The 24,986-nt window shown below is 52.7% G+C and overlaps 4 protein-coding genes across 13 annotated transcripts in view; 1 reads left to right on the plus strand and 3 right to left on the minus strand.

Moving 5' to 3' along the window:
- The window catches only part of GGA3 (golgi associated, gamma adaptin ear containing, ARF binding protein 3), a 16,118-nt gene extending 14,044 nt beyond the window's left edge, over positions 1 to 2,074 (minus strand). For 2 of the 3 annotated variants that reach the window (XM_043585245.1, XM_043585244.1), the window contains exon 1: positions 1,961 to 2,074. In XM_043585245.1, coding sequence (XP_043441180.1) covers positions 1,961 to 2,000 — 40 coding nt within the window. In that variant the 5' untranslated portion in view covers positions 2,001 to 2,074. Of the gene's footprint in view, positions 1 to 1,562; positions 1,669 to 1,960 lie in introns of those variants that run through there. The other variant, XM_043585246.1, reaches the window with a different exon arrangement.
- MRPS7 (mitochondrial ribosomal protein S7) lies at positions 2,071 to 5,564 on the plus strand. 3 transcript variants are annotated; one of them, XM_043585254.1, is made up of 5 exons: positions 2,071 to 2,179; positions 2,934 to 3,125; positions 3,247 to 3,310; positions 3,682 to 3,849; positions 4,955 to 5,564. In XM_043585254.1, exons 1-5 carry the CDS (start codon positions 2,133 to 2,135, stop codon positions 5,174 to 5,176), a joined length of 693 nt encoding a protein of 230 aa, XP_043441189.1. In that variant the 5' UTR covers positions 2,071 to 2,132; the 3' UTR covers positions 5,177 to 5,564. The 3 variants fall into 3 exon arrangements, with proteins under 3 accessions (XP_043441189.1, XP_043441188.1, XP_043441190.1); XM_043585253.1 differs by having other exon boundaries at positions 2,173 to 2,396; XM_043585255.1 differs by lacking the exon at positions 2,071 to 2,179 and adding an exon at positions 2,415 to 2,629.
- Positions 5,470 to 11,901, minus strand: MIF4GD (MIF4G domain containing). Of its 4 annotated transcripts, none has more exons than XM_043585258.1 (6): positions 11,810 to 11,901; positions 8,272 to 8,403; positions 7,294 to 7,403; positions 6,940 to 7,095; positions 6,756 to 6,848; positions 5,470 to 6,212 (listed from the first exon to the last, which is right to left on the minus strand). In XM_043585258.1, the coding sequence occupies exons 2-6, from the start codon at positions 8,357 to 8,359 to the stop codon at positions 5,985 to 5,987; spliced, it is 675 nt and encodes a 224-aa protein (XP_043441193.1). In that variant the 5' UTR covers positions 8,360 to 8,403; positions 11,810 to 11,901; the 3' UTR covers positions 5,470 to 5,984. The 4 variants fall into 4 exon arrangements, with proteins under 4 accessions (XP_043441193.1, XP_043441191.1, XP_043441192.1 ...); XM_043585256.1 differs by lacking the exon at positions 11,810 to 11,901 and adding an exon at positions 9,312 to 9,441; XM_043585257.1 differs by lacking the exon at positions 11,810 to 11,901 and adding an exon at positions 9,024 to 9,272.
- Positions 10,258 to 24,728, minus strand: SLC25A19 (solute carrier family 25 member 19). 3 transcript variants are annotated; one of them, XM_043585251.1, is made up of 8 exons: positions 24,628 to 24,728; positions 24,064 to 24,114; positions 21,198 to 21,367; positions 20,874 to 21,029; positions 19,348 to 19,518; positions 14,220 to 14,403; positions 13,510 to 13,640; positions 10,258 to 11,940 (listed from the first exon to the last, which is right to left on the minus strand). In XM_043585251.1, exons 3-8 carry the CDS (start codon positions 21,327 to 21,329, stop codon positions 11,758 to 11,760), a joined length of 957 nt encoding a protein of 318 aa, XP_043441186.1. In that variant the 5' UTR covers positions 21,330 to 21,367; positions 24,064 to 24,114; positions 24,628 to 24,728; the 3' UTR covers positions 10,258 to 11,757. The 3 variants fall into 3 exon arrangements, with proteins under 3 accessions (XP_043441186.1, XP_043441185.1, XP_043441187.1); XM_043585250.1 differs by having other exon boundaries at positions 24,059 to 24,114; XM_043585252.1 differs by lacking the exon at positions 24,064 to 24,114 and having other exon boundaries at positions 24,628 to 24,719.
- Positions 24,729 to 24,986: the final 258 nt, after the last annotated feature.

Here is a 24,986-nt window from a genome sequence, read left to right on the forward strand (position 1 = left end):
TAAAGCATTCAGTTAAGCAAAGGAGAACAGGGTTTCCAGGGAAGGAGAGCAATGTGTGCTGATGGGACAAGAACACATCTGACTTAGCAAAGCAAGAAGACGCTCAGGAAGCCACCAAGAGGCGGCAGGAGGCGTGCGGCAGTGGGACGACCTGATTCCACAGAAGTGCTCTTCTGGGAGCAGAATGCCAAGTGGACAGAAGGGACGTGGGGAGACACCTGAAGCATTGGGCCCAGTAGAGGCTTCTATAATAATTCTGGCAATCCACAGAGTGACAAGGACCTAGACTAAAATAGTGCTAAACCCCAAGCACTGGTTCGTTCACCTGGCCAAGTTCACACCAATAAGTCACAAGAACTGTGAAGGTGAATGACGCATAAGAATGGAAGGAATCTGAACACTGCCCCTAATGTCACTCTAATGGGAAAAATCAAAGGCCAGTATCAGCTCTAAAGTCTACAGACACCATTGTCCTTCCCCCACTCACAATCTCTACTCTCCCTCAAAAACAGGTCTGTCCCTCTCCTATTTCAAAATATAACTCTAAATCTAGTCTATTAAACTCAGGTTAAATCAAATTACTTCAACGTCCCTATTCATATTCATGAATCAAACAAATTTCAGGGACCCACGGGTGGCTCTGTCAGTTGGGCATCTGACTCTTGATTTCAGCTCGGCTCATGTTATCACGGTTCGTGGGATTGAGCCCTGGGATGGGCTCTGCACTGGCAGCACAGAGGCTGCTTGGGATTCTCTCTCTCTCTCAAAATAAATAAACTTAAAAAACAACAACATCCAATTCCAGTGTAGTTATATCTATATCTGGTTAGATGTCTCTGGACGAGTGGTTTGATTAGAGTCAGGGTGTCCTCTTTTTGTGAAATGGTGCCATTAGTACCTGCTTCACTAGGATACTTGATAAATGAATTAAATGAGTGTCTTTGGAGTGCTTTGAGCTCCTTAGAGAACAGTTCCATATATACAGAAGACTGTGACCTGCCTGCAACTGCAGATTTTGCAAATGTAACCTGGGTTCAACAACCTGAAGGGGGGTTCTTATTAAGAAAGCTCAGGCCATTGGAGGAAACAGCCTGGAGGCTCTGGTACATAAGAGGTCTCTGCGCAAGGCAATCTCTAGGCATCCTACCTGTCACCATCCTGCCCAATCTGTGTTCACTTAAAGAGGCCTCCAAGGGCCTCTTCTAGCCCATAGGAAAGTTAACTTATTAACCCTTCAGCAGAGTACTACCTGCTAACAAGGTTAACCTGTATTTCCTTAACAGAAATATGATTTAGCAATTAGAGCAAAGGCCGCTCTAACTACAGCACTAGGCTGTGTTCCTCAGCTTTGCTCAGAGTACGCTATCGACGATGACTCGTTAAGGTGTTCAAGTGTGTGTGTCTCCCAACACAGACATAACCAAGCTTTGGCCGCTGCAGGAAAATGGAGCTCTGTTCTTTACCCTACTTTGGATTATTCTCACTTCAAACATTCTGCCTCAGCGAAGCGGCCACTTCTCAAATGCATGGTCGCAATTCTGAAGCAGTATGTGTATACTCACTGGTGCCCACCGCTCCCGAAGTTTCAGCCCCAATCCGCGGCTTTTCCCTCGGTCTGAGACTGAGGCACGGGGGTCTGAGAAGCGGGGCCCCACCACAATGTCCCCAAATCGCCGATGCATGTCAGCCGGGAGCACTTAGCTGACGCTTCTCCGCAGCCCGCGGGGCCGGGACAGCACGCAGCTCCCGCCGCCGCGCGCAGCAGTGGGAGGAGGCGCCGGGAGGGGGACCGGGCGCCCTGCTGGGGAAGGGGCGTGATCGCTGACAGCTTGCGGCGAGGGCAAGCCGAAGCGCGAGCTGCTAGGAGACGCCGCCACTGGACCCTGGGAGGAGGTGTAGGGGGGGCAGCGGGGGCGGCGAGGGGGCTCGAGGACAGACAGAAGCGGCCGCGGCTACTCACTCAGCCAGGACTCCAGGCTCTCCCCTTCCGCCTCCGCCATATTGCAGCCGCCCGGGCCGGCCCTGCGGCCTCAAACCTCGCGAGAACTTGCAAGAGATGAGCCGGGGCGGGGCGTGCATGGGGCCTGAGAGGAGAGAGCCCCGCCGCCGACGGTCGAATCAGACTGCGACGGATGAGAAGCCGAATGTTTCCTTTCGATTCTTCCCTTTGGACCTCGGAGTGAGAGACTCTTAACGCCCGGACTAATAGGGTGACGCACAGATTTAGGACCCTGTGGAGCTTTTTCCCCGCCTGCCGTCCCTCGCTCAGGCACGCCGAGGACGGCCCTGTTGGGGTCCTCGTGGCCAGCCAAGATGGCTGCGCCCGCGGTGAAGGCTGCGCGAGGGTGGCCGGTTCTGGCGCTGGGCGTACGGAATCGTCTCCTGCGGTTTCCAGGGTAGGAGGGCGGCGGGAAGCCGGGGGGCCGCTTGGGTCTTCACGGAGAGACCTGCAGGGAAGGAAAGGACCACAAGCGGACCGTGCGGGGACCTGGACAGAGCCTGCGGGCCAGGACACCTGGGTCCAAGACTCTGAATTAGCTGCGTGACTTTGGGCCAGTGTGAAGGTTTCGTGATTGTTCCCGGCGATGGGGTTCTGGTTGGAAGCTGAAAGTGCGGTCTTACGAAAAGAGCTCAGTGCTGGGATTTTCTGTGTTGGGAGAGGTGGGGGGAGAGCTGCCTAGGCGGGGCGCCTATCCTGTGATTTCAGGAGGCTCTCCTTACCGTTGGCACTTGACGAGGGGGAGACTTTCTTGGCCTTTTTGGGGGGAGTTTACTTACCTCTTGGGACAAGAGCCAGAATTACTGCGTTCAGGTTTGCCTAACGCTCTCCCTGCCTCTCTCTCCTCGACGGGTTGGCAAACATGCCTATTAAGTAAGGCCTTTTCTCTTGTGGGGTCAACTTTTGCCCGCCTCTTCCTCTTCCCCCCTCTTAGGCTAACCCAGGTGAGGGGGAGCCGCTATGGTCCTGAATACAAGGATCCACAGGTTGACAAAGAATATTACCGTAAGCCATTGGCAGAGCTGACGGAGGAGGAGAAGTATGAGCGGGAACTCAGGAAGACTCAGCATATCAAAGCTGCCCCAGCGTCGAAAACAAGCTCTGTGTTTGAAGACCCAGTGATCAGGTCAGATGGAAGCAAATACTTCTGTTCCACAGACTGGGACTATACCAGGGAGGGTCTGCAGTTAGGATTCTGTGGAATCCTAGGCCTTGGAAACCTAAACGTGTTGCTTTTCTTCTTGAAGTAAATTCACCAACATGATAATGAAAGGAGGAAACAAAGTCCTGGCCAGATCCCTCATGGCGCAGGTAAGCAGCTCGTCTCCCGTCTGCTTTCTTACAGCTTTGTATGTGGCTTTCACTTTAGCATAAAAAAGCACAAATTCACATACCTGCCATTAGAATGACCTTCCTATGTATGGGTGGAGGTGGTGACTTTAATACATCCTGCAGGAGTCGGCCACCACCATTCACTCCCCCAATCACAAATCTTGGCCTGTTTGCCTGGTCCTCGCTCAGAAAGAGGGAGGCACTTAGGAACTTTGCCTTAGAAGTTCTGAGAGAGGAGCTGCACTGTTGTAGGAGAGCAGGATGGGAGGAGTAAAGGGCAAGGTACTAGCTCAACTGGGAAAACCCTGTAGGGAGGCTGGTGCGGTGTCTTTCAATGTATGCCTTTGCAGACTCTGGAAGCTGTGAAAAGGAAGCAGTTCGAGAAGTACCATGCTGCCTCTGCAGAGGAACGGGCATCCATCGAACGCAACCCCTATACCATCTTCCACCAAGCGCTGAAAAACTGTGAGCCTGTGATTGGGCTGGTACCCATCCTCAGAGGCGGCCATTTCTACCAAGTGAGTGGTCAGGGCCGGAACGCAGGGCTGCCCACCCATGAAACAAGATGGTTGGGGGGGTACTTGCGAGGGGGAGGGTCCAGAGCAAGGCCAAGATTGATAGTTTTATAGGGACTAGGTTCTGTCAGAATCTGCTCGTCGGAGTCCTAGTGTAAAACTCACAGGCCGAAGATGGGAGGGGAAGAGAGCAAAGAATCATCCGAATTACTTTTTCTGGAAGCCCACCCCACCCCCATTCTGTCCACTATGCCCTGTTCTAAATTGTAAGCTTCTTGCAGTGAGGGACTGTGTTTATAACTCCTCTTCATCTCCCGGTGTCTAGAGTAGCGCTTGACCTGTAACTGATGCTTCATCACCATTTCCTGAACTGAATGAGGGGTCTGTTACTGCACTTAATTACACATCATTGTTATAAGCCAGTGTTCTCATCTTTTTTTTTTTTTTTTAATTTGTTTTATTTTTGAAAGACAGAGAGCATGAGTGGGGGAGGGGCAGAGAGAAGGAGACACAGAATCTGAAGCAGGCTCCAGGCTCTGAGCTGTCAGCACAGAGCCCGATGCAGGGCTTGAACCCACAAACCGTGAGATCGTGACCTGAACCGAAGTCGGATGCTTAACCGACTGAGCCACCCAGGCACCCATCATCTGCTTTTTAAACATAAACTTCACAAGGGAAGAGACTCTCGTTAATGACTGTGTCCCTGGGGTCTTGTGTGGTACGTGGTATATAGTGGTGGTCTAGCAGATAATTTTTGGACAAGAGGATTGTGTTTATAGGCACCTGTGATCTGAGTTAGCTGAGTCACCCCAGCTCGATGGGGCTTTTCCCAGTTGACGTTTGTATCAACTTGGCTAAGGTTCCGTTTAGAGGTGAAAGAGGTCTGTGCTTAATGAGCGTTTGCTCAATGAACGCCTTTGTGTCTGCTACACTGAGGTCACTCGGGTGTGGGTAACTCACAAGAGGAGAAGTGAGGCCCTTCTTCTCAGGAGCGTTGCCAAGGCTGGGTCAGAGGGAACCTGTGGCTACCCCTTACAGCTTAGGGAGGAAGGAGGCTGCAGGCCTGGCAAGTTCTTGGACTAACTTGCCCACGTCTTGTCTCCTTCAGGTCCCCGTGCCACTAGCCGACCGGCGCCGTCGCTTCCTGGCCATGAAGTGGATGATTACTGAGTGCCGGGAGAAGAAGCACCGGCGGGTGCTGATGCCGGAGAAGTTGTCCCATGAGCTGCTGGAGGCTTTTCACAACCAGGGCCCTGTGATCAAGAAGAAGCATGACATGCACAAGATGGCCGAGGCCAACCGTGCGCTGGCTCACTACCGCTGGTGGTAGAGGGAGGGTAGGGGCCCTGGGAGGAGCCCGGGGCTCTTTGCTGCAAGAAGTAATGAAACACTTAAGGGTTGAGGGTGTCGTTCCTTTTTCAGGGCAGGCGGGCCTCATAAGGATGGAGCAACATATGTATTGCTTGTTAGTCCTTTCTTTCGGGCCTAGAACTTGCTCTTCCTATCCCATCTCCTTACAATGAAGGAACATACCACTTTAGATTTCCTGCAGGAAACTTAGGGCCCATCCAGTCTCTCCCCTCAATTCGGGGGTAGAACTTAGGATGATACAAAAGGAAGCAGTTTTAATGTTAGAAAAGCTTTATTAGAAAACTGTCACCCTGAACTGGTGTAGCATGTGATGGGGTGCTGCCGTTTACTAAAACCGACTAGAAATATGTTTGCTTCCGAAGTGGTCCTTGTACAAAATGTAAAAAGCACTCTCTGGTGGGACTTGTGCTCTGCCCCTTGATATCCCAAAGTATCCCACCAGTAGCTATGGGTACCCATTTTACAGATGGGGAAACTGAGGCACCAAGATGGCTGTTGCACCAGTGGCTACACAAGGCAGTGGTTCTTAGAAGCTGCATTTCTCTGCCTGGCCCAGGTTGGAGGTGATGGGACAGTGGGGGGCAAGTCTGTTTGGTGTTTTCCCCAGTTCCCGAATCCAGAAGGGAAGGTGCTCGGGGCAGGACCACAGCATAAGTGGGAAACCGCTCAGGAGCTGTTGAAAGTCTGGAAGGACAGTCTTTGGGAGAGGCAGGAAGTCGGGTAGGTGAGAGGCTGGTGCTTCTGGTGCGGCAGCCTGACTGGGAGGCCTAGTCGGAGACCTCGCTATAGTAATACTTGTGGGCAGCCGGGGTCGTCTTCCAGCCGGCTGCCCGAAATTCGATGATCTCCAGCAGCAGCAGCTGGGCCAGGGAGCTGAGGCCACTTGGGAGCAGGAAGCCATCCCGGATCAGGACAAAGAGCTCATCCATGCGCTGTCGGTTCATCTTCTCCAGCTGCTCCCCCACCCGATGCAGCTGGAGCACCAGGCAGTCCACCTGTGGGGGAGGGCAGTGGGAGGTGACCCCCAAGGCAGTGCCAGCCCATCACCGAGCAGCCGTGAACGGAGCGCTTGCAGGGTTCCGTGCTTGGCCCCAAATGCTCATTTTCTCCTGTCATCCTCACACCACCTGGTGGGTATTAGCCACATTTTACATGAAAGGAGACCAGTTCAGGACTTACCTAAGGTCTCTTGGGCCAGGCTGGGTGCAGGCCCTCTCTGTAAGCTGCCACTTAACCCAGCCTTTCTACCCCTCTCCTCACCTGCCTAACTGATGGGTTTCTGGGCCATGTGTATCCACAGCTGGATTCTTATCACAGGTTAGCTTTCCTACTGGGGATAAAGCCTCTGAGCCTGTAGGTTTTGGCTGCTCTGTTCTGGATAAATTCCAGGCCTGGCAGCTTATCCTGGAACTGAGGCAGGCCTCGCATGTCCCCACCAGGCTCCTACCCTAAGAAGTGATGCTCTCGGATGCCTCCATGGACAACAGGCATCTGAGACTGCCCCCCCCCCTCCACAGCTGTCCGAACGGGTCACCCACCTCTTCCTCCTTGTTCAGACTGTCAGGCTGGGCCAGCCGGAAGAGGCAGTCATAGACGGGGTTCACCAGGGCCATCATGGGCATGTTGTTCACCTGTGGGGGGAGAGTGGAGACCAGAGCACTGGTTTAGTGGCTGAAGGAGACAGGCTGTCTCTGCTGCACAGGGTGACTACCGGGGCCTCACCCTCAGGTAATCAAAGATGTTGCAGATAAAGGTGACATAGCAGACCCAGCCCTGCAGGGACCGGGCTCGCAGCTGCTCCCGAGCCTGGTACTCCTGCTGCAGCCGGTTCAGGAGTCCCCGTCGGAAGACACTCTGGCCTGCTTGCTTGCTCTCAGCCTGTGAGCCAGGGAAAGGATGGTGAGTAGAGGGCGGTGCCATGGCAACCCTCACCCAAGCTTCGGTGACAGAGGACCCTCCTGTCCATCTCTCTCCACCCGAGGGGAGCCCTGTGCATCTCTGCCCTGCTGGCCAGGCTTTCTGCCCTGTGCTGAGGTCTTTCTCAAAGCATCTTCCGCTTTACCAGTCCCGGCCAACCTGAATGATGGCATAGCACATGCGCCCTGCTTCTTTACTGAAGACGCAGTCCTGCAGAGAATGGTCCACAATCACATTGGCCACCTTCTCCAAGTCCACAGCACCTGGATCTGGGGTAGAGACAGGTGGGAATCCAGAGCTGCTGAATTACCACATTTGCCTCTACTTGCTTCTACGGGGATGGGAGATACTTACAAAAGAGCACTCCCATTATAAACCTGACGTGTAAAGAGACCAGAAGATACGTGGAGAAGTAACCACACACAGGAGCAGCTCTACCGTGAGCCTGATGGCCCACTCGGAGGAAACCAGAAGGGTTATGTGGCCACTACAGACTAATCAAAGAAGGCCAGTTTTTTTAGAGCACACATCATTTCCTGGCACTAGGCTGAGGAAGGAGCACTGAACAGCGATGTACTTGACAGCAATTTCACGGAAGAAAGTGTTCTTAACAATACACAGTGTTCTTCTAATACATGAACCCTGACAAGAGCGGTCCAGGCAGGGCCTCCCCAACAGGCTTAGCCTGGCATGTGATGGGCATTACTAATTGTTAGCTGAGTCAAACTTCTGGGTGCTGCAGAAGCCACAGATCCAGGCCAATTACTACATCTCCTCTGCCAAGCACAACGCTCCATCCTCTGTCCCAAGTCAGCCAGCTCTGCACATTCAAGACAGCCTCCTGTGGCTGAAACCTGGTCCAATGTCAGGGCTCAGGAGACGACTCTTCTCTGTGCTCCAGCCCCTTTCATGGGAACTTGAACTTTAAAAAATGGCTTTACTGCCTGAGAGGTGACTCTATGATTCACACTTTGAAATGCTGGTCTAAATGTAGCTTGTCCTCCAGTCCAAGAGTGACTTACTCGCTCCTGTTCTCAGAAAGCAAAGGGACAGCTGGGCATTCTGGGCTGAGACTCAGGTCTCCAGGCCTGACACTTTGGACCATTCTGTACAGCTCAGGGGGGCGCCCATGCTCACCTTTGAGTGCTGTCTTCAGCAGCTGCTGAGTCTCTGCGTCAAAAGACTGGATTTTATACTCCTCTCTACCAGGCTCCCCCATGACCATTCAGCCCCAGCAGCTCTTTACTGGGGTGGGACTAATGACAGCACCTAGGGAGGAGGAGAGGGGCAAGGGAGAGGCCTCAGGTGTGCACTGTGGGGCCAGGTTCTGATCCTGCACGCCCCAGGCAGGGCTGGCCCGCACACTGAGACAGGTCTTCCCAGCCAGTCCGTTGCGTTGGGCGGTTGGCTGAACGCCCACCAAGTTTGGCTTCTGGTGGAGACTGGGCACCAGCCAGGCACCTGCTGCTCAGTTTAAGAACCCCAGTAGCTTCTGGGATTACACAAGCGTAAAGAGGTGAAGGTGAACGTGCCTACCCTCTTGTCTCCACAGGAGGTAGGGTTATTCTCAGCTCATACCAATGTTGGGGTGGGGTGCGCAGCGCTGGGGGTGTGGATGGGGGCACATCAGACACTTGCCCTGTCTATATAAGCCAGCCTGGAAGCTGCTGGCCCAGCAGACTTCGGCGAATGACCGGGCTGGGGACACCGGGCAGCTGTCTCAGCAGGGTTCCAAGCCCCGTCTCCCCTCCTTCGGCTTTAATCAGAGTCCCTCTCAGTCCCCAAACCCGCCCTTCCAGCCCTCGGCCTGGCCTGTGTGGGTGGGTGCGGGAGCCCGAACTGCCGCCGTCCCGGCCAACTTCTCCCAGGGACGGACTGGTTAAACTCGCCTCCCGAGCGGCAGAAACCCGGTCCTGCCCACTCAGGACTCCCAATTCCTGAGCTCCATTCTGGACCCTTCCTCTTAAAGAAGAGAGGAGCGGGATGACGCGTCTCCCAGCGGCGGTCCCTGTGGGAGTCCCCTCTCCGGACGCGGTGCCTCCCCGCTGGTCAAAGGAGACGACCTTGGGGTCTCCAGAGCCAGGCAGCTTCTCCAAACCCGGAACACCCTGCCCGGCGGCGCAGGGTCGCCGTCTGGAGTCCCGCGGACGAGAGGCGGCACGAGCGTCGGAACCCACCTGCCGGGCCGGCGCCGCGCCCGCGTGCCGGGAGGCTGCTCGGAGAGCATGGTGCGCGCGACCCCGGCCGCCGCGCAGCAGCAGCTGGAGTGGCTGGTCGGGCCTCGAAGCCGCTTAGGTCATTTCCGAGTGCGGCGCCGGGGCGGAGCCCGGCGTGGATGGGGCGGGGCGGGGCGGGAGCAGTCTCGGCAGCGCCACCTGCCGGAGTCCCGGGGACGCTGTCCTCACCGCTCGTCCTTCGGAGGTCAGTGGAGGTACCACGGGGAACATCCGCGACGCTGTCCCCACCCTGTCCTCACTCGACTCGCCCGCGCCGGGCGAGACCTACTCCTCGGCCCACAGGAAGCCATTGGTAGCAAGTGGTGGCACCCTACCCCGTCCCAACGCCTGGGGCTCGGGCTAAAACGGGTTCCAAAGAGGAGACTTAAAGATACTCTGCGGAGGTAGGGCAGTGATGGCTGGAGGGGGCAGGAACTTACAGGTCGTGGCCTCTTGCCCCCGACACGAGAAGGCAGGGGTGCCTGTAACGGCTGGATCACTGCTCCCCTTTCCTTCTCTCCTACTCCAAGTACAAACAGTACTGGTAAAATAAGTTGAAAACCAGTGGACCAGCCCAAGAACCCCATCCCCCTGCTAGCCTGTGACCCGCGAAGTTCTGGGGGTGACCCCGAAGTTGGTTAAGCTCCTAGCTTGGTCTTGGCTGGGGCTGGGAAAGAGGCATAGGCCTAGCAGCTTAGGGCCCTCCCTGAGGTCGGCCCCGGGTTGCAGAAGGGCAACCAGAAGGGGCTGGAAGAGAATTGCCTCTTTTCATGGTGTGGACAAGAAGTGTCCATGGCGACTTCCTGTTGCCAGAGTTCTCTCCTCTGATTAAAACAGCTGGCGGGAGTGGTCACCAGAAAAATGAGGAAGGACGGCTGCAGCAAAAGAAAGTGATGAGTAGAAGAGATGAAAAGAATAAAGTGTACTTTATTCCACTCAAGTGGAATTTCTTTAAAAATACATTCAGGCAGCTGCCTTCCTGCAGCCCCAACCCAGGCCTCCAGTGCCCCAAACCCTACCCACAGCCTAGATCTTCAGAATTAGCAGCCAAGAGCAGGGAAGCTTCAGGAGTCAGGGTCCCAAACATACCACAAAGCCCCAGGTCAGAGCCCAAACAGTTCTTATGACAGGAGTCCGAGGGCCACGACACCCACACAGGCTTGCTCCCAGCCTGTGCCTTCCTCCTAAGTCATTGCAAAGGCTGGAGCCAGATCCCAGTCTCAGAGCAGGGTAAAGTCCTGCAGGGGACTCCTGTGCTCCTCCATGCTGGCCTCCCCTGCACAGCCAACCCTGCAGGCTGGGCTGCCCTGGGTGGGTACGTAGGGGGGCAGAACTGGGTGGAAAGGGTGGTGCTTGTGTTCTGTAAATTCCCTCTCACCCCCGTCCCCCTAAGTGCAGTGTCTCCTCTGTGCACAGATGAGTAGATGTAAATTCGTGTGCTGACAACCCCCCGCCCCCAATTGTGCCCTCAGCAGGCTGTCTGTCCGACCCTTTCCTTCTATCATCTGCTCACATGGCTGCTTCAGAGCTGTGGCCCTTCAGGGATGACAGAGGATACACACAGCACCTTGGGGCACCCTGAGAGGGCAGCTGATGCCAACTGGCTCAGCTGTAAGCTTCCCTCCACCCCATGCAAGAGGAGTGATCCCAGGTAGACTAGGGAGAAGGGCCCCCATCTTCACCCACAGTCCTTCCCATCAGCACAACCCCCCACTGCCTTCAGGCTGCTGGGACCTGCCTACCACCCCCCCACACCCCCCCGAGGCCCTCAGCTGTGCTCCGTTGTCCAGGGGAGAGAAGAGCCTGAGTGGAAATTAAGACATGAAGATCTGGGCATGGGGTGCGGGTGGGGGGGCGGTTATAAAGTGACCAGTTCTTCCCCCAGAACTAGAAGCAAAGCTGGGTGAGGGATGCAACTACTTAGAAAAATGGCATCTGAGGAAGGCAACGGTCCCCTCCCTCACACTTTGTGAGGAGGGATGATGAGGAAGGGAAGATGGGAGTGAGATTAAGGAATGTGCTTGTAGCTTCAATGTGTATTAAATTAGTTGGTGGGAGTAAGAGCCTACACGTGAGGACCAGGCCCCTGCCAAGGGCCCAGTCCCAGCCTTCGTGCTCCGGCCACGGCCCCACCCAGAGCAGGGACAGTTCTCTGGGTGGAAGGGGCTAAGAACACAGGGTAGCAGCTGCTGCCTTTCCTGTGAGCATGGGCTACAGAGAAACCACCGCAAACTCCTCGGACCAGCATGGCTGTGTCCCCACAGACCGAGTCCTGTGTGCTCTCCTTGCCCTTCTGGTGACAGACACGCTGGCTGGCAGGGATGGAGCGGGCGGCAGCTCTCAGTGCAACACAAGATCGTAGGTGAGCCTGCCTTCCTTCGGGAGGTTGCCCTTCCTGCCCTCGGGCCTAGCTGTCCGCCTTCTTCATGTGGTGGAAGAGGTTACAGAAGAGCTCATACCAGAAGAACACGAAGCCGGTGGAGAGAGCAGCCTTCAGCAGGCTGGGGGACAGGCCCTTGAAGAAGCCCCTTGGGCCTTCCTCTCGAAGCACCTGCCGGGCACAATCCAGGAGGCCCTTGTAGCTGCGAACCTGGGGAGAGGAACAGGGAGGGTACTTGGTGGAGGGCAGAAGAAGAGCTCAACACGTGGGTGTTGGCTGTACTCTTTTGTCAGCCCAGCACCCGGCACATCACAGCTCCCAATAAACACTTGCTGGACAAAGAAATGACAAGGCAAAAAGGACAGAAAAGTAGACCTTTTCTTTCTCTTCCAAGTGGACTAATAATTCAGACTGAACAGATGTACCTAGAAATCAGCACTGGACAGAGCTCCTACTGACTGCGCCTCTTAAGGACCCTCTTCCCAAAGGCGCCTCCCACCCTTTATCCCATCCCACCTGGTTCCCTTTGGGTGGTTGATCTGAATCTAGCCCTTGTTAGCTTTAGCCTCCAGTCTGGCCTTCTCAGTTGACCACATATTGCTGCCAGACTCGCGTCCCCAAGACACAGCTCCCTCCAAATCTCCAGTAACTCCCCGTGGTGTTGGCAGTGGTATTATAAAGAACCAAGGGGTGCCTGGCTGGCTCAGTTGGTAAAGTATGCAACTCTTAATCTCAGGGTTGTGAGTTCAAGCCCCACGTTAAGTGAAGAAAAGAAAGAAAGAAAGAAAGAAAGAAAGAAAGAAAGAAAGAAAGAAAGAAAGAAAGAAAGAAAGAAAGAAAAGAAAGGAAAAGAAAAGAAAAAAGAAAAGAAGGAAAGAAAGAAAAAGAGAAGAGGAAAGGGGAAGGGGAAGGAAGGGAAGGGACCAAGTCCACACTCCGTGGCCTGTATTCAGAGTGTTGCTCCATTTGGCCTCAACTTCCCTCCCTGATCTGTCATCATCCACCACCAGTCCTCCCACAAAACCAGCCACACAGTCTGTTAGAAGCAGGGCCTAGCTCCTCTGCCCTGGGCTCTCACCAACTGTCCAAACTCAAACCGTCCTTTCAGGACAAGGAGGAAAAAGGAGGACAATGGAAAAAGGAGGTTATAAAAACCTTGTGAACAGCTCCATACTTGTTAAAATGTATACATGTACGTTTATGCAAAGAAACAAACCTAGAGCCAAAGATTCTGCATGACTGCTACCTGTGGGTAGGTGGTGTTGGGAGTTATGTGTGATTTTAATCTTTCCGTCTAGCAGACTTCTCTGAATTTCCTACAAAGATATATTACAACTAACTCCATTCTTTCCCTTCCCTCAAGTAAGAAATCCTCCCGCCCTTCCCTGACTCCCAATCCATCCCACCCCTCTCTTCTGGGTGAAGAATGAATCCATGTATGAGTCGATCAGATTTAATTCATTCCTCTCCAGGAACCACTACAGAATAAAGCAAACAACTCTATGTGCCGGTGGGAGTCTCCTTCTCCGTGTTCTTTAGTATTTTGGGGACCTTTCTCTGGCCCAAACTGAATCGAACACTTTTTAAGAGGAAACACCGAGCTCTCCTTCACCTGGATCGTCCCACAGTGCCCAACATGCACGGGGCTTTGTGTGTGGCTTTCCCGCATTTCTGGGGGTCCCCAGGGACAGGTCAGGGATGACAGGGCTGTGGGGGCTAATGCTGCCCAATGGGCAGGTGAGGGACAAGACTCAGAGCTCTCTGAGGGGGACGGCTCACCTGGCCAAAGGAGGCTCGGGCCTGCTCAAACCCTCCGACCTGCAGCCGTTTCTTGAAGAGGTCCAGGGGGTACGTGAGGGCCTTGCTGATGACTCCGGCTCCACTGCCACAGAGGAGGTTTTTGAGGTTCTCTGAATCAAAGTGGGATTGAGGGGGATAAAGGAGAGAAGTGTTATCGGGGGCAGACAAGTTCAAGGTCAAGAGCCTAGCCCTCCACCGTGAAACAAAGACCCACCAGCACCCTGAGTCTGAGAACCACACACAGCTATGTTGGGGAAGAGTGACAATGAGGATGGAACAGAAGTGAGGGCTTGCCGTCTGCCGTGAGACTCGGTTCAAGGCTCGGGAGGGACCAGGACGCCCACCGCTCTTCCCATCCTCCTCAAACAAGAACCAAACAAAAGCCACAACCAAAACCAGGCTGCGTGTAAGTGGGACCTCAGACAAAAATGAAAACCATGACCAAAGTCAGAAATAAATTTTGACGGTGCCACCGATGGGGTGGCAAGATCCGAAAGCGAGGGAGGGTCTACAAGCAGCGGGACTGGTTTGGTTGGCTGGGTGTATTACAGAGCAAGGTCTGGAGAGCGGGATGTCTTAGCTTCTGACAGGAAGCCCTTCTTTCCCAGGTGGTTCAGAAGGAGGTGTTCTGGCTTGGGGGAGGGGGTGCAGCGGAGACCCAGCTTCCCTTCGTGGGAGGGCTGTCTCACCGTTTTTCCTTCCCTCGGCAGGCATGACCCACTCATGAACGTGCTTCAGGGCGTTATAAAAGGAGAACTGGAAGCCAGCGTAGGGGAAGATGGCGATCAAGGTGGGGTTCAAGCCTTTGTAGAAGACCAAGGGGCCTTCGGTCCTGTACATGGTCACCACGGCGTCTCGAAGGGTTTTATACACCTGGACAGACATGTGCAGCTCGAGTGAGTGTGGGTGCCGGTTTAGCCCTAGAACGCCGCCCATCACATGCATCTCCCCTCACCGAAAATCCCAGCTGCCAGGAGCATTACTTGTCCTGCCAAGAGGACAGAGAAAATATTGGACAAAAACTCCAACAGTGGGGTTTTCCAGCAACAACCTTTCTAGCTCTTTACAAAACTCATCTGTCTGCACAAGTGCACACAAGAATGTGCCCAGAGACAGCTGCCACAGTGTCCCGCACAAGAGCAAAGACGCAATGTCCACCCCTGGGCACAGGACGTCAAAAGAACACAGAGCAGCTGTTAAAACGCCATCTATGTGGCTGATAAGGGATCATCCCCCAAACAGACAGCTAAATGAGCACAGCGGAATGCAGAACAGGTATGGTGCTTGTGGAGGAAAAAAACTATGCAGAGATTATCCCGCACAAAGATCCACAGGAAACAAGGAAGGGCGAGCATCACCTCCATGCGGGGAAAGGCGGGGGCAGGGGAAGAGGGAGATTGCCTTCCACCGTTTTAGATTCTCTGGGTATTTGCCAGGTGCATATATTTAACCTTTTGTGAACTGTCAGCAGGCCATCTCCATGTAGGAAGACAACAGGGCACGGGTTTTGCTTCTACTCAACATATACTCTCTGCAGTGGACCAGAGGCGGTTGTGGGCGCAGCGAGGCACGGCCCAGACAGGGCAGCTGAGGGAGTTACTCTGCACAGAGAAGGGAGGACCCTGGCCGCCTCCTCACCACTTGGCTCCCAGACGCAGACAGCCACACTGAAGGATTTCGCCCCGGGGGATGTCCACGAAAGGGCCAGGACTCAGAGGAAGGCCATGAGGCAACAAGCCTGCCAGGCACCCACAGTCCCACTCTGCTTCCCTGTGCCCCCTTTAACACCAGGCTGGCAGCCAAGGGACACACACATCTGAGGAAAGCCTTCATAAACAACGGAGACCAGGGGCACCTGGCTGGCTCAGTCAGTAGAGTGTGCGACTCTTGATCTCAGGGTCATGAGTTGGAGACCCACGGTGGGCATAAAGATGACTTACAAAAAAATAAAAAAATGAAAAACCCAGAAAACATAATGATCGATGGGAGGCACAGAAATCATCTGGAAGGAAGAAACAGTATAGACAAAAGAAGAAAACTAAGGGAAATGGAAACCAACCACAGAATTGGAAGTGATATTCTCAGGCCACAGAGAAGGGATCACCTCCGTGATATTTTTAAAAGAGGTAAGGGGAACGCCTGGGCGGCTCAGTCGGTTAAGCGTCCGACTTTGGCTTAGGTCATGATCTTGCAGTTTGTGAGTTTGAGCCCCTCGTCGGGCTGTCTGGTGTCAGTGCGGAGCCCACTTTGGATCCTCTGTCACCCCCACTCTCTGCCCCTCCCCAGCTTTCGTGCTCTCTTTCAAAAATAAATAAGCATTAAAAAAAAAAAAAAAAAAGGTAAGCTTCAGAGAACAAGACAAGCTCTTGAGAGAAAAATCTTTGTGAGTTTGAATTGGGCAAAGATTTCTTAGATAAAATACCCAAAGCAAAATCCATAAAAGAACAAATTGATAAACTGGACCTTACCAAATTAAAAGCATCTTCAAAAGAGACTATAAGAGACAGGGGCACCTGGGTGGCTCAGTTGGTTGAGCATCTGACTGCGTGTCAGGTCATGGTCTCATGGTCTGTGGGTTCGAGTCCTGCGTCGGGTTCGCTGCAAAGCCCACTTCAGATCCTCTGTCCAGTGTGTCCAGGAAAAAGGTCTGGACTAAAGGGTCCAGGAAGTACCCATCACAACAAATGACAGAGGGACCAGTGCACGTCACTGGTAAACTTCTAGAATGTCAGGAATCAGAAAGGGATCCTGAAAGCTCCCAAGGCAGGAAGGGTGATAGTTTCATATAAAGGGTCATTAATCAGAGTGATTCTGGACTTCTCCCCAGCAACACTGAGAGCTACCTAGAATTCTATACCCAAATCATGAGTCAAGTGTAAGTAAGGGTCAAATTAAGGCATTTTCTATCAAGGCTTCTCTAAAGAAGCCATATCTCATGTTGTGCTCCACCAAAATGAGGGATTAATCAAGAGAAGACACAGGACCCAGCAAGAGAATTTCTAACAGAACAGCTGGCAACAGTCCTGGGACAAAGAGTCCACACTGAAGCCAGAGGGTGAAGGCTGCCAGAGTGGAGGGCTCCAGAAGAGGCTCTGTAATAAAGTGGGACAGATGACCACAGGCTGACCCTATCAAGAGGATAACTTCACGATGAGCATGCAGAAAGCTAAACAAATAAAATACAAGGCAATCACTAACTTCAGGCAAGACAAAAATATAAAAGAAAATGTAATCATAATGTATTTCAAGGCTCAGCAATAACATTTACATAATCATATCTGCAAGACACTGATATTGATCTAGCCAAAATCTAGAAATCAGGTATACTGTAATCAGACAAAGGAAGAAACACAAGCACACGAGGGTGATGGTAAAGAGGTAAACTCTCATCTTCCACAGTAGCCATCAAGAGTTAATGTCTGTAATTTAAAAATTAGAAAGAAGGGGTGCCTGGGTGGCTCGGTCGGTTAAGCGTCCGACTTCGGCTCAGGTCATGATCTCACGGTCTGTGAGTTCGAGCCCCGCGTCGGGCTCTGTGCTGACGGCTCAGAGCCTGGAGCCTGTTTCAGATTCTGTGTCTCCCTCTCTCTCTGCCCCTCCCCTGTTCACGCTCTGTCTCTCTCTGTCTCAAAAATAAATAAACGTTAAAAATTAGAAAGAAAAAGAGACAGGGGCGCCTGGGTGGCTCAGTCAGTTGAGCGACCGACTTTGGCTCAGGTCACGATCTTGCAGTTTGTGAGTTCGAGCCCCGCGTCGGGCTCTGTGCTGATGGCTCAGAGCCTGAAGCCCGCCTCAGATTCTGTGTCTCCCTCTCTCTGCCCCTTCCCCGCTCATGCTCTGTCTCTCCGTCTCTCAAAAATGAATAAACGTTAAAAAAATTTTTTTAAATAAAATAAAAAAAGAAAGAAAGAGAAAGAGACAGAGATGTAGAAGGTTAAGCATGCTATGAAGAATTAGGAAGTAAATAATGGAAGAAGAGCCACGAGTATTAAAGTGGTTGCCTCTTGGGGACTGGAATCAGGGTGGCTGGTGTTTTCTTTATAATTCATGCAGAACCACCGGACTTTTTTTTTTTTTTTTTTTTTTTTTTTTTTTTTTTTTACCACCGGACTTTTTAACCTATATTGCTGATTAAGAAACATTTTAGGGGTGCCTGGGTGGCTCAGTCGGTTAAGCATCTGACTTCAGTTCAGGTCATGATCTCGTGGTCTGTGATTCAAGCCCCACCTCTGGCTCTGTGGTGACAGCTCAGAGCCTGGAGCCTATTTCAGACTCTACGTCTCCCTTTCTCTGCCCCTCCCCTGCTCGTGCCCTGTCTCTCTCTCCTTCAAAAATAAGATAAAAACATTAAAAAAAAAAAGATGTTACCAAAAAAACCAGAAACATTTTAAAGTTGAGGATTTACACCAAGGCCACTACTGATCTGCAGCTTTTTTAAAAAAATTTTTTTAGTGTTTTATTTATTTTTGAGAGAGAGAGAGAGAGAGACAGAGACAGAGCATGAGCAGGGGAGGGGCAGAGAGAGAGGGGGACACAGAATCTGAAACAGGCTCCAGGCTCTGAGCTGTCAGCACAGAGCCCGACGCGGGGCTTGAACCCACGGACCGCGAGATCATGACCTGAGCCAAAGTTGGACCCTCAACTGACCGAGCCACCCAGGCGCCGCTGATCTGCAGCTCTTAAACAGATCTTTTCCATTCACACAGATGATTTCCTGATCATTCCAGAATCTAGAATCCGCATCTCAATCACCTTAGCTAGAGGTAATGAGCTATTCTCTTTTCTCTTATATTTTTTCCTTCTCACAGACTTCTTTGGTTAATTTATTACTGAAGTATAATTGACATACAATGTTATATTAGTTTCAAGGTGCACCTTCTCATAGATTTGTTTTTTTCCCCTAAAGGCTGGGCAGTGATGGAAGAGGACTCTAGCATCCCAGAGCAGGGAAGGTGATGGAGTGTCATCCCTCATTTTTCCTCATCCCCGCAGCCACCATGTTGCTGTGGTCTGTCTGTCTTTTCCATCTACAAACACCTTTCGTCCCCATCTCTCTGCTCAGTGCCTAGGGCCCCTCATCTCATTTCCCCATTAGGAGAAACCTCTATTTCCCACTGAAGTGCCATACAGAGGGATCTAGTTCTCATGCTCCATTCATGAGCTCGCAGGTTGTTCCCAGGGCACTTTGCCCTTCTGAACCACAAAAGTCATCAGGATGTCTCTTGAACAAAAGGACTTCACCAACCCAGGATCTCCAGCCCAGGCAACACCAAGAACCAGCAGAACTGAAACCACAGTTATTCTTAAGCAGAGCGTCATTCCCACCCTAAAGCAGAAGGGAGATGGAAAAATTCTTACGTTGAGAAGAATCGGGTTGAGCATGGGCACACGCACACATACACGTGCACGCACACGTACTGCTGTTCTTATGTAAGTCCAGGAAACGGAGATTATGGTGGGGAGCTCTATTTCAGGATTTAATCCCTCCCTTTCACTCAGTAAGTTCTTCCTGGAATCTGACTCAAACTTTCGGAGTAAACCAAAAACAACTCTCACAATAACCCAGCAATACGATCTCAAGTCTCACTCTCCCGGATGCCCTCACCGTCCAGCTGCTGTTCAGGATTTGTTCTGTCTCCCACGTGAGGCTGTGAGCACCCTGCACGGGGCTCAGCACAGTTACGGGTGTCACAGATGGACCAGCGGAAGGGACGCCAACCCCGGGTGCTCCCACTTTGTTTCCTCTAAGGAAAAGAGCCCCACCTCCTGGACCACCTTCGGCCACTCATTCCCGCCTCCTCTGGCCCAGCCACTCACCTTGGGCTCACCCTGAGCTGCAAAGCGGGTGCGCAGGACGTCCACAGGGTGCACGGCGAGGGTGGCCGTGCTGGCAGACAGGCCTCCGCACACAAAGTGCACTGAGAAGTCGCGGGCATCGTACTTGCTGGCTCTGTGCACCAGCTCGGTCAGCAGTTCAAACGACAGAAACTGCAAGAGCACGTGACAAAGTTACTGACAACCCCCCCACCCCAAAGCGCCACCATGATCCACGCGCGGCCCGGTTCTACAGGCGAGGAAATATTCTTCTTAGGCAGCGATGGGACACGATAAACATCTAATTTTGTTCAGAGCACAAATGCCATTTTCTACTCACATATTCTACTGTGAGGAGAGCCAAATATCCAAAGGGTTAAGAAAATATACGAGAAAAAATTTTACATCAGAAAGTTCTACTCCTCAACTGAGTTTCCTCAGAACCAGGGAAGCAAGGCCCTTATTTGATTCTCGGTGGGCAACCCCGGGGCTCACCTGGCGGTGGCACCGTTTGACAGACGTTCTGCCCTGGAGCAGAAATTCTCTTGGGAGAATTCCACATGTTCCACATTCTATGGCGTAAACCCCCTTTGCTCAGATCTTCCCCAGCCAACTCAGATGGGCCAGGGTCCCGAGAGCACGCTGCTGTATTTATTCATCACGCTGCGGTACCTGAGTGCCAGCTGCTGAGGCTGAAAGGCACGGGCACGTCAACTCCTGAGCTCCCGACCCGAGCCATCGCTGTGATGTCATAGGAAAAGCAGGCAGGGACTGCTCGGGCCCCAGCTGCCCAGGTGGGCATCCCGGCTCGGCTGCCTTTCCGGCTAGTGACTTTGGTTGGGGCCATTACCTAAGCTCTCTCTGCCTGGTCTTCCGTCTATAACACAGGAGTGACCACAGAACACCCCTCAAAGCGCTTAAGGCAGAGCCGGGCTCACCGTTAGCACCACACGCAGGCAGCCTACTACCACCACTCCGACTGTACGGCTGCAAGCCATCCGCCACGAAATCAACCGGCACCGAGCCGCACGAATGTGTGAACAAAAGTCAAGGAGCCTGGATTCTCATCCTGGCCCCACCACTTCCAGGCTGTGTGGCCTCTGGCGGCTCGCTGACCCTCTCTGTGATCCACGTAACGTCTATTCTACCTCCCTCACAATACTGCTGGGAAGTCTAAAGGCAGCACAGACGTGAAAATGCTATTTTGAAAAAATGCAAAGATTTGTATCGCCCTTTGCCAAGCATGGCGTCAAGACAGTCTCCTAGGGGCAACATCTAATATTCAGTCGGTGCAAAGTGCCCGCGGTGGGGAGGAGGTGCGCAAGGGAATACCCGTGGTATAACTCAGTCTGACTGTCTTCAATTTCAGACTTCAAACTTCAGGTAGTTTCGCAGTTAAGACAAGTAAGAAGTGTGGTGACCGCTCCTGCTGCCCTACCCAGACAGGGTCCCTGCAGGCCCCACCCTCCCTGTGTTCCTCTATTGAACAACTCCAACCCAGGGGCCTGGCCCGTTCCCCTGCCACCTACTTGGACAGCTCCATAGCCTATAGAGAGAAGCTGGGCTGGGATGTGTCCTTTCCAGAATGCTGTCGGGCCTTCCTCCAGCAAAATCTGTCTCGCAGCCTGGAGGATCCCGTGGTATTTTGCACCGGGATCACTGCGAGACAGGCGCTCAATCTGAAGCTAGGGATCAAAATTGAAAAAGTCAGGACAACAGGAGCAGGTGTGGGGTGAGAAGGAGAACTTTCAGAAAAGGTTAACAAAGGCAGCAAAGTGCTTCTCCTTGACAAAACTCCAAGAAGAGAGAACTTGCCCTCTAGCCCATTATGTGGAGCGAGGGGAAAAAGGTACCTGGAAACGGATCTTGATGACATCCAAGGGGCTGATCATCACCCGCGTGACAAGTCCAGACACAGACCCAGCCACCGCCACCTCGGAACTGGAGATATTCCTGCCATCAGCTTGGGGGTCATAGCCAACCATCCCTGCCCTTGGCCCATACAACGTCCATCAGTTTCAGGCTGCAAGCAAGAGACGTGGAGTAAACACCAGAGCAAGTTCTTAGGGTCTCTGCTCATATGCCACCTCCTCAGAGCAGTCCTCCCGGACCATTCCATCTAAAACAGCACCTACATGCCCTCTTGTCCCCTTGCCCTGATTTAGTCTTCTTTATGGCATTAGCACACTGGACGTTTATTCTGCACGCTTCTTGTCACCCTCCCCCCCTGGAATGTGAGCCCGTGAAAATGTGGCCTGGCTCCCATTTGCCCATCCCTGTATTTCCAGCGCCTGGAACAGAGCCCAGCATGGTGAGTGGTCATATTTGTTAACTGAATGAACAAACAGGCTTGGGCGGAAATCATTCACTTCCAGAGATCAGCTTGCTTTCCAAGACACCTGGCTCTATGGCCAACTCCCATCCAAGGTAAAGTCCCAGGCTGAGCCAGCATGACAGCAGATGAGCATGGAGGGAGACGTCAGACGCAGGCTCCAGGAGCGGCCCATGGGACTCTCCAACAAGCCCACGTGATCCCAAGGAAGAGCCCAGAGACTCCTTAGCTTTCTCCATTGCCTCCCCAGCTGCAGCAATGGGGGGGGGGGGGGCTGCTAGGCTTTGAAATGATACTTTCTGGCCCACCCGATCTCCACCGACCTCCTCGACCTCACCCTGGACCTCTCTTCAGCCACTTCAATCAGGGTGGGCTCCGCTCTGGACAAGTTTCTGGAAAACACTGCTTGAGTTCCTATTGCCAGCCTCGCCTCTGCATCTACTGCCCCCCATGTCTGAAACACAGTGGCTCTTCCCCACCTCATATGCCCCCACTCACTCTTCCCCTGTAGCTCCTCCCCCTGCACCAGGGCTCAGCTAAAGAGCATCCCCGCCACGGACCGGACTCCTGTCCTCTCTAGCATTCACAGCACTCGCTCTGGTTGAGAACCACTGTTGTCAAGAAACACTAGCAATGGTGTATAGAATGGCACGCATCACATCACTCTTTGTAAAACTGGATATAACACAAAGGGATGCATAAATACACTAAGTCACATCCAAGCAATGGACTCGTACGTCGCCATTAAGAAGAACGAGCCAGAGTGATACGCACACTTGAAAAGATGTCCATAATACACTGAAACGTGAGGCAAAAAAAAAAGCAGCAGGTTTCAGAACAGCGTGTCTAGCAAAACCCCATTTTTGCAAAAGTAAACCAGCAAGACCTATGACACTGTGTAGGGTAGTAGAGAGCACGGGGCAAAGTCTGGAACAGCGCACCCGCCAACAGGCTGGTTAAGATCACCTTTACGGGAAGGGTTGGGAAAGGAAGACAGAAAATACATCTCTCCCTTTCTCTTTCTTTTTTTTAATGTTTATTTTACTTTTGGGAGGGAGAGAGAGAGAGAGGAGAGAGAGTGTGTGCGTGCACGTGCGTGAGCGGGGGAGGGACAGAGAGAGAGGGAGACAGAGACAGAGTCTGCAGTGGGCTCCGGACAGCAGACAGCCCAATGTGGGGCTCGAACTCACAAAACATGAGACCATGACCTGAGCCATAGTCAGACGCTTAACCGACTGAGCCACCCAGGCACTCCTCTCCCTTTTTCTTTACATAATTCGATATCATATGAATTTGTTACAAAACTAAATATAAAAGATTTTAGAAGGGACCGCAGAACCAACCTAGTTTTTGAATACTAACAGTTACAATAAAGTCGGTGCCCACAGAGAGACAAGGTCCATCCCACCACTGATTCTTTTTCTCCTCTGGAACTCTGAGAGCCCCAAACTCACGCTTCTGAAAGTAGGAAAGTAGTGCTCCAATCCATCCTTAAAATTAACAAGGCATTTCCATGGGGCTCTCTCAGCAAAGTATTCTAAAATATTTTATTAAAAGTCTAATGGTATGGGAGCACCTGGGTGACTCCAGTCGGTAGAGCACCCAACTCTTAATCTCAGGGTCATGAATTCAATCCTCGCACTGGGCGCGGAGCCTACTTAAAAAGAAAAGTCTCAGGGCACCTGGGTGGCTCAGTCGTTTAAGCATCTGACTCTTGATTTCGGCTCAGGTCATGATCTCACAGTTCATGGGATCAAGCCCCGCATCGGAGTCTGCACTGACAGTGTGGAACCTGTTTGGGATTCTCTATCTCCCTCTCTCCCTGTCCCTCCCCTCTCAAAATAAATCAACATATATTAAAACAAAAACAAAAACAAAAAAAGCCTCATGATGTGAAACTGCCACCCCTCCAGGAATGTGTCCGTTTCTCGGCACTTTCTTCCCCACGCTCTCAAAGGAGGAGGGAGATCTGGTCTTGCCCACCAACTTCTGAGACATTAATTCAAGCTGCTTCTCTCCAGGCACCTGTGAGAAACAGATGATTGACAGGCAAAACCTCCACTGCTGAGGTCTCACTGAGCAGGGTGAGCTCTCTGCCATCAGGAAGGGAATGAGGTATTTCTACAAATAAGCTGCTGTGCATAGCTGGACATAACATTAAATCTCATATCAGTAAACTTAAGTTCTGCCTCCCTAGTACCCCGAGAGGCTTATTCAACCTGGGTTCCCATCCCTCTCCTGGAAAATGAGAATGATGTCCGCCCTGCCCAGCCCAGACTGCTGGGAGGATCATGCACGATAACATATGTGGTAGTTTTGTAAAAAAAAAGGTAAAAGTTTTATACACGTGAAAGGGCTGTTTAAATATAGTTCAGTAGCGACCTTACGTTTCCCGCTTGCTGGATCTCCTTCTTGTACCAGTAAGCCTTGATATTTATCTAGAGACAAAATAAAAATGAAATAGAGCTATACGCATGATATATAGACTAGAGCACCCAGAGGATGGGGGGCCGCTGGAGTGAGTGGCAGGGTGGATGGGGTGCGTGAGAGTTTGCCTTGGCCAGGCCATCCCCCTTCTCTTACTGCGGAAGCCCCTGAGATCGGATATGAATGGTGAGCTCGGGTGCCCGTGTGCCCAAGTGTTCAACGGGGCGGGGGGGGGGGGGGGGGGGGATGTCCCCGCAGGTGTCCCCGCGTGTGGACGCAGGTGTCCAGGACTGGCTCGGAGCGTCTTCTCCCCGAGTCCGAGAAGATGCCAGCCAAACAGGCACCCACGTGTATGGGTGTCCCGCGTGTGTGCGGTTTTGCCTCCTGCGCCGCTGAAGATGCTTCTTAGGTCAGGCGTGACACGAGTGCGTACAGACCCTCCTCCCTCGTGAGTGCTGGCGCGCGTGTGCGACCCCCGGGTCCCCAAACGCACGGTGAGGAAGTAAGAGGTAGAGGTCACTCACCCGGCACGAAGGGCGCGGCCCGGCTCCGCGCGCTTCTCTTCCTATCTACTCCAGCAGTCTCACAGCAACCCTAACTGAACTCGGCAGTAACTGACGGGCTCCGGGGCCAATCACTGCGCAGCTTCCGACATACGCTGGACCAATAGTTGTACAGTCGTAGAACCGCAACGCCTCTCGCAAGGTGTAGCTGGGTAATGTAGTCCGCCGCTACGAAGGCGGGTCCCCGTGCAAGAAGTAGAGCTTTCTGGGAGATGTAGTCTCGCCGCGCGCGTGGCGCGTCCCCAAGTCAGGCTGCGCCCTTGGAGGTCTCGGCGCCGAGTGGTGTGTGGCTTTCGTCGTCCAACCGGCAGGTGGAAGCT

Source organism: Prionailurus bengalensis, chromosome E1 (genome assembly GCF_016509475.1).
Source record: "Prionailurus bengalensis isolate Pbe53 chromosome E1, Fcat_Pben_1.1_paternal_pri, whole genome shotgun sequence".
NCBI classification, from domain to species: domain Eukaryota; kingdom Metazoa; phylum Chordata; class Mammalia; order Carnivora; family Felidae; genus Prionailurus; species Prionailurus bengalensis.

Excerpts from the sequence above, each read along its gene's own strand:
- MRPS7 (XM_043585253.1), top strand. The coding sequence starts at position 2,314 with ATGGCTGCGCCCGCGGTGAAGGCTGCGCGAGGGTGGCCGGTTCTGGCG. Across the intron at positions 2,397-2,933 it reads CGTCTCCTGCGGTTTCCAGG|GCTAACCCAGGTGAGGGGGA; the intron begins GTAGGAGGGCGG and ends CCCCCCTCTTAG. Across the intron at positions 3,850-4,954 it reads GAGGCGGCCATTTCTACCAA|GTCCCCGTGCCACTAGCCGA; the intron begins GTGAGTGGTCAG and ends TGTCTCCTTCAG.
- MIF4GD (XM_043585258.1), bottom strand. The coding sequence starts at position 8,359 with ATGGTCATGGGGGAGCCTGGTAGAGAGGAGTATAAAATCCAGTCTTTT. Across the intron at positions 6,849-6,939 it reads ACATCTTTGATTACCTGAGG|GTGAACAACATGCCCATGAT; the intron begins GTGAGGCCCCGG and ends CTCCCCCCACAG. Across the intron at positions 6,213-6,755 it reads GTCTGAACAAGGAGGAAGAG|GTGGACTGCCTGGTGCTCCA; the intron begins GTGGGTGACCCG and ends CCTCCCCCACAG.
- SLC25A19 (XM_043585251.1), bottom strand. The coding sequence starts at position 21,329 with ATGGTTGGCTATGACCCCCAAGCTGATGGCAGGAATATCTCCAGTTCC. Across the intron at positions 21,030-21,197 it reads TCATCAAGATCCGTTTCCAG|CTTCAGATTGAGCGCCTGTC; the intron begins GTACCTTTTTCC and ends TTTGATCCCTAG. Across the intron at positions 11,941-13,509 it reads CCCGAGCCTCCTTTGGCCAG|GTTCGCAGCTACAAGGGCCT; the intron begins GTGAGCCGTCCC and ends TCCTCTCCCCAG.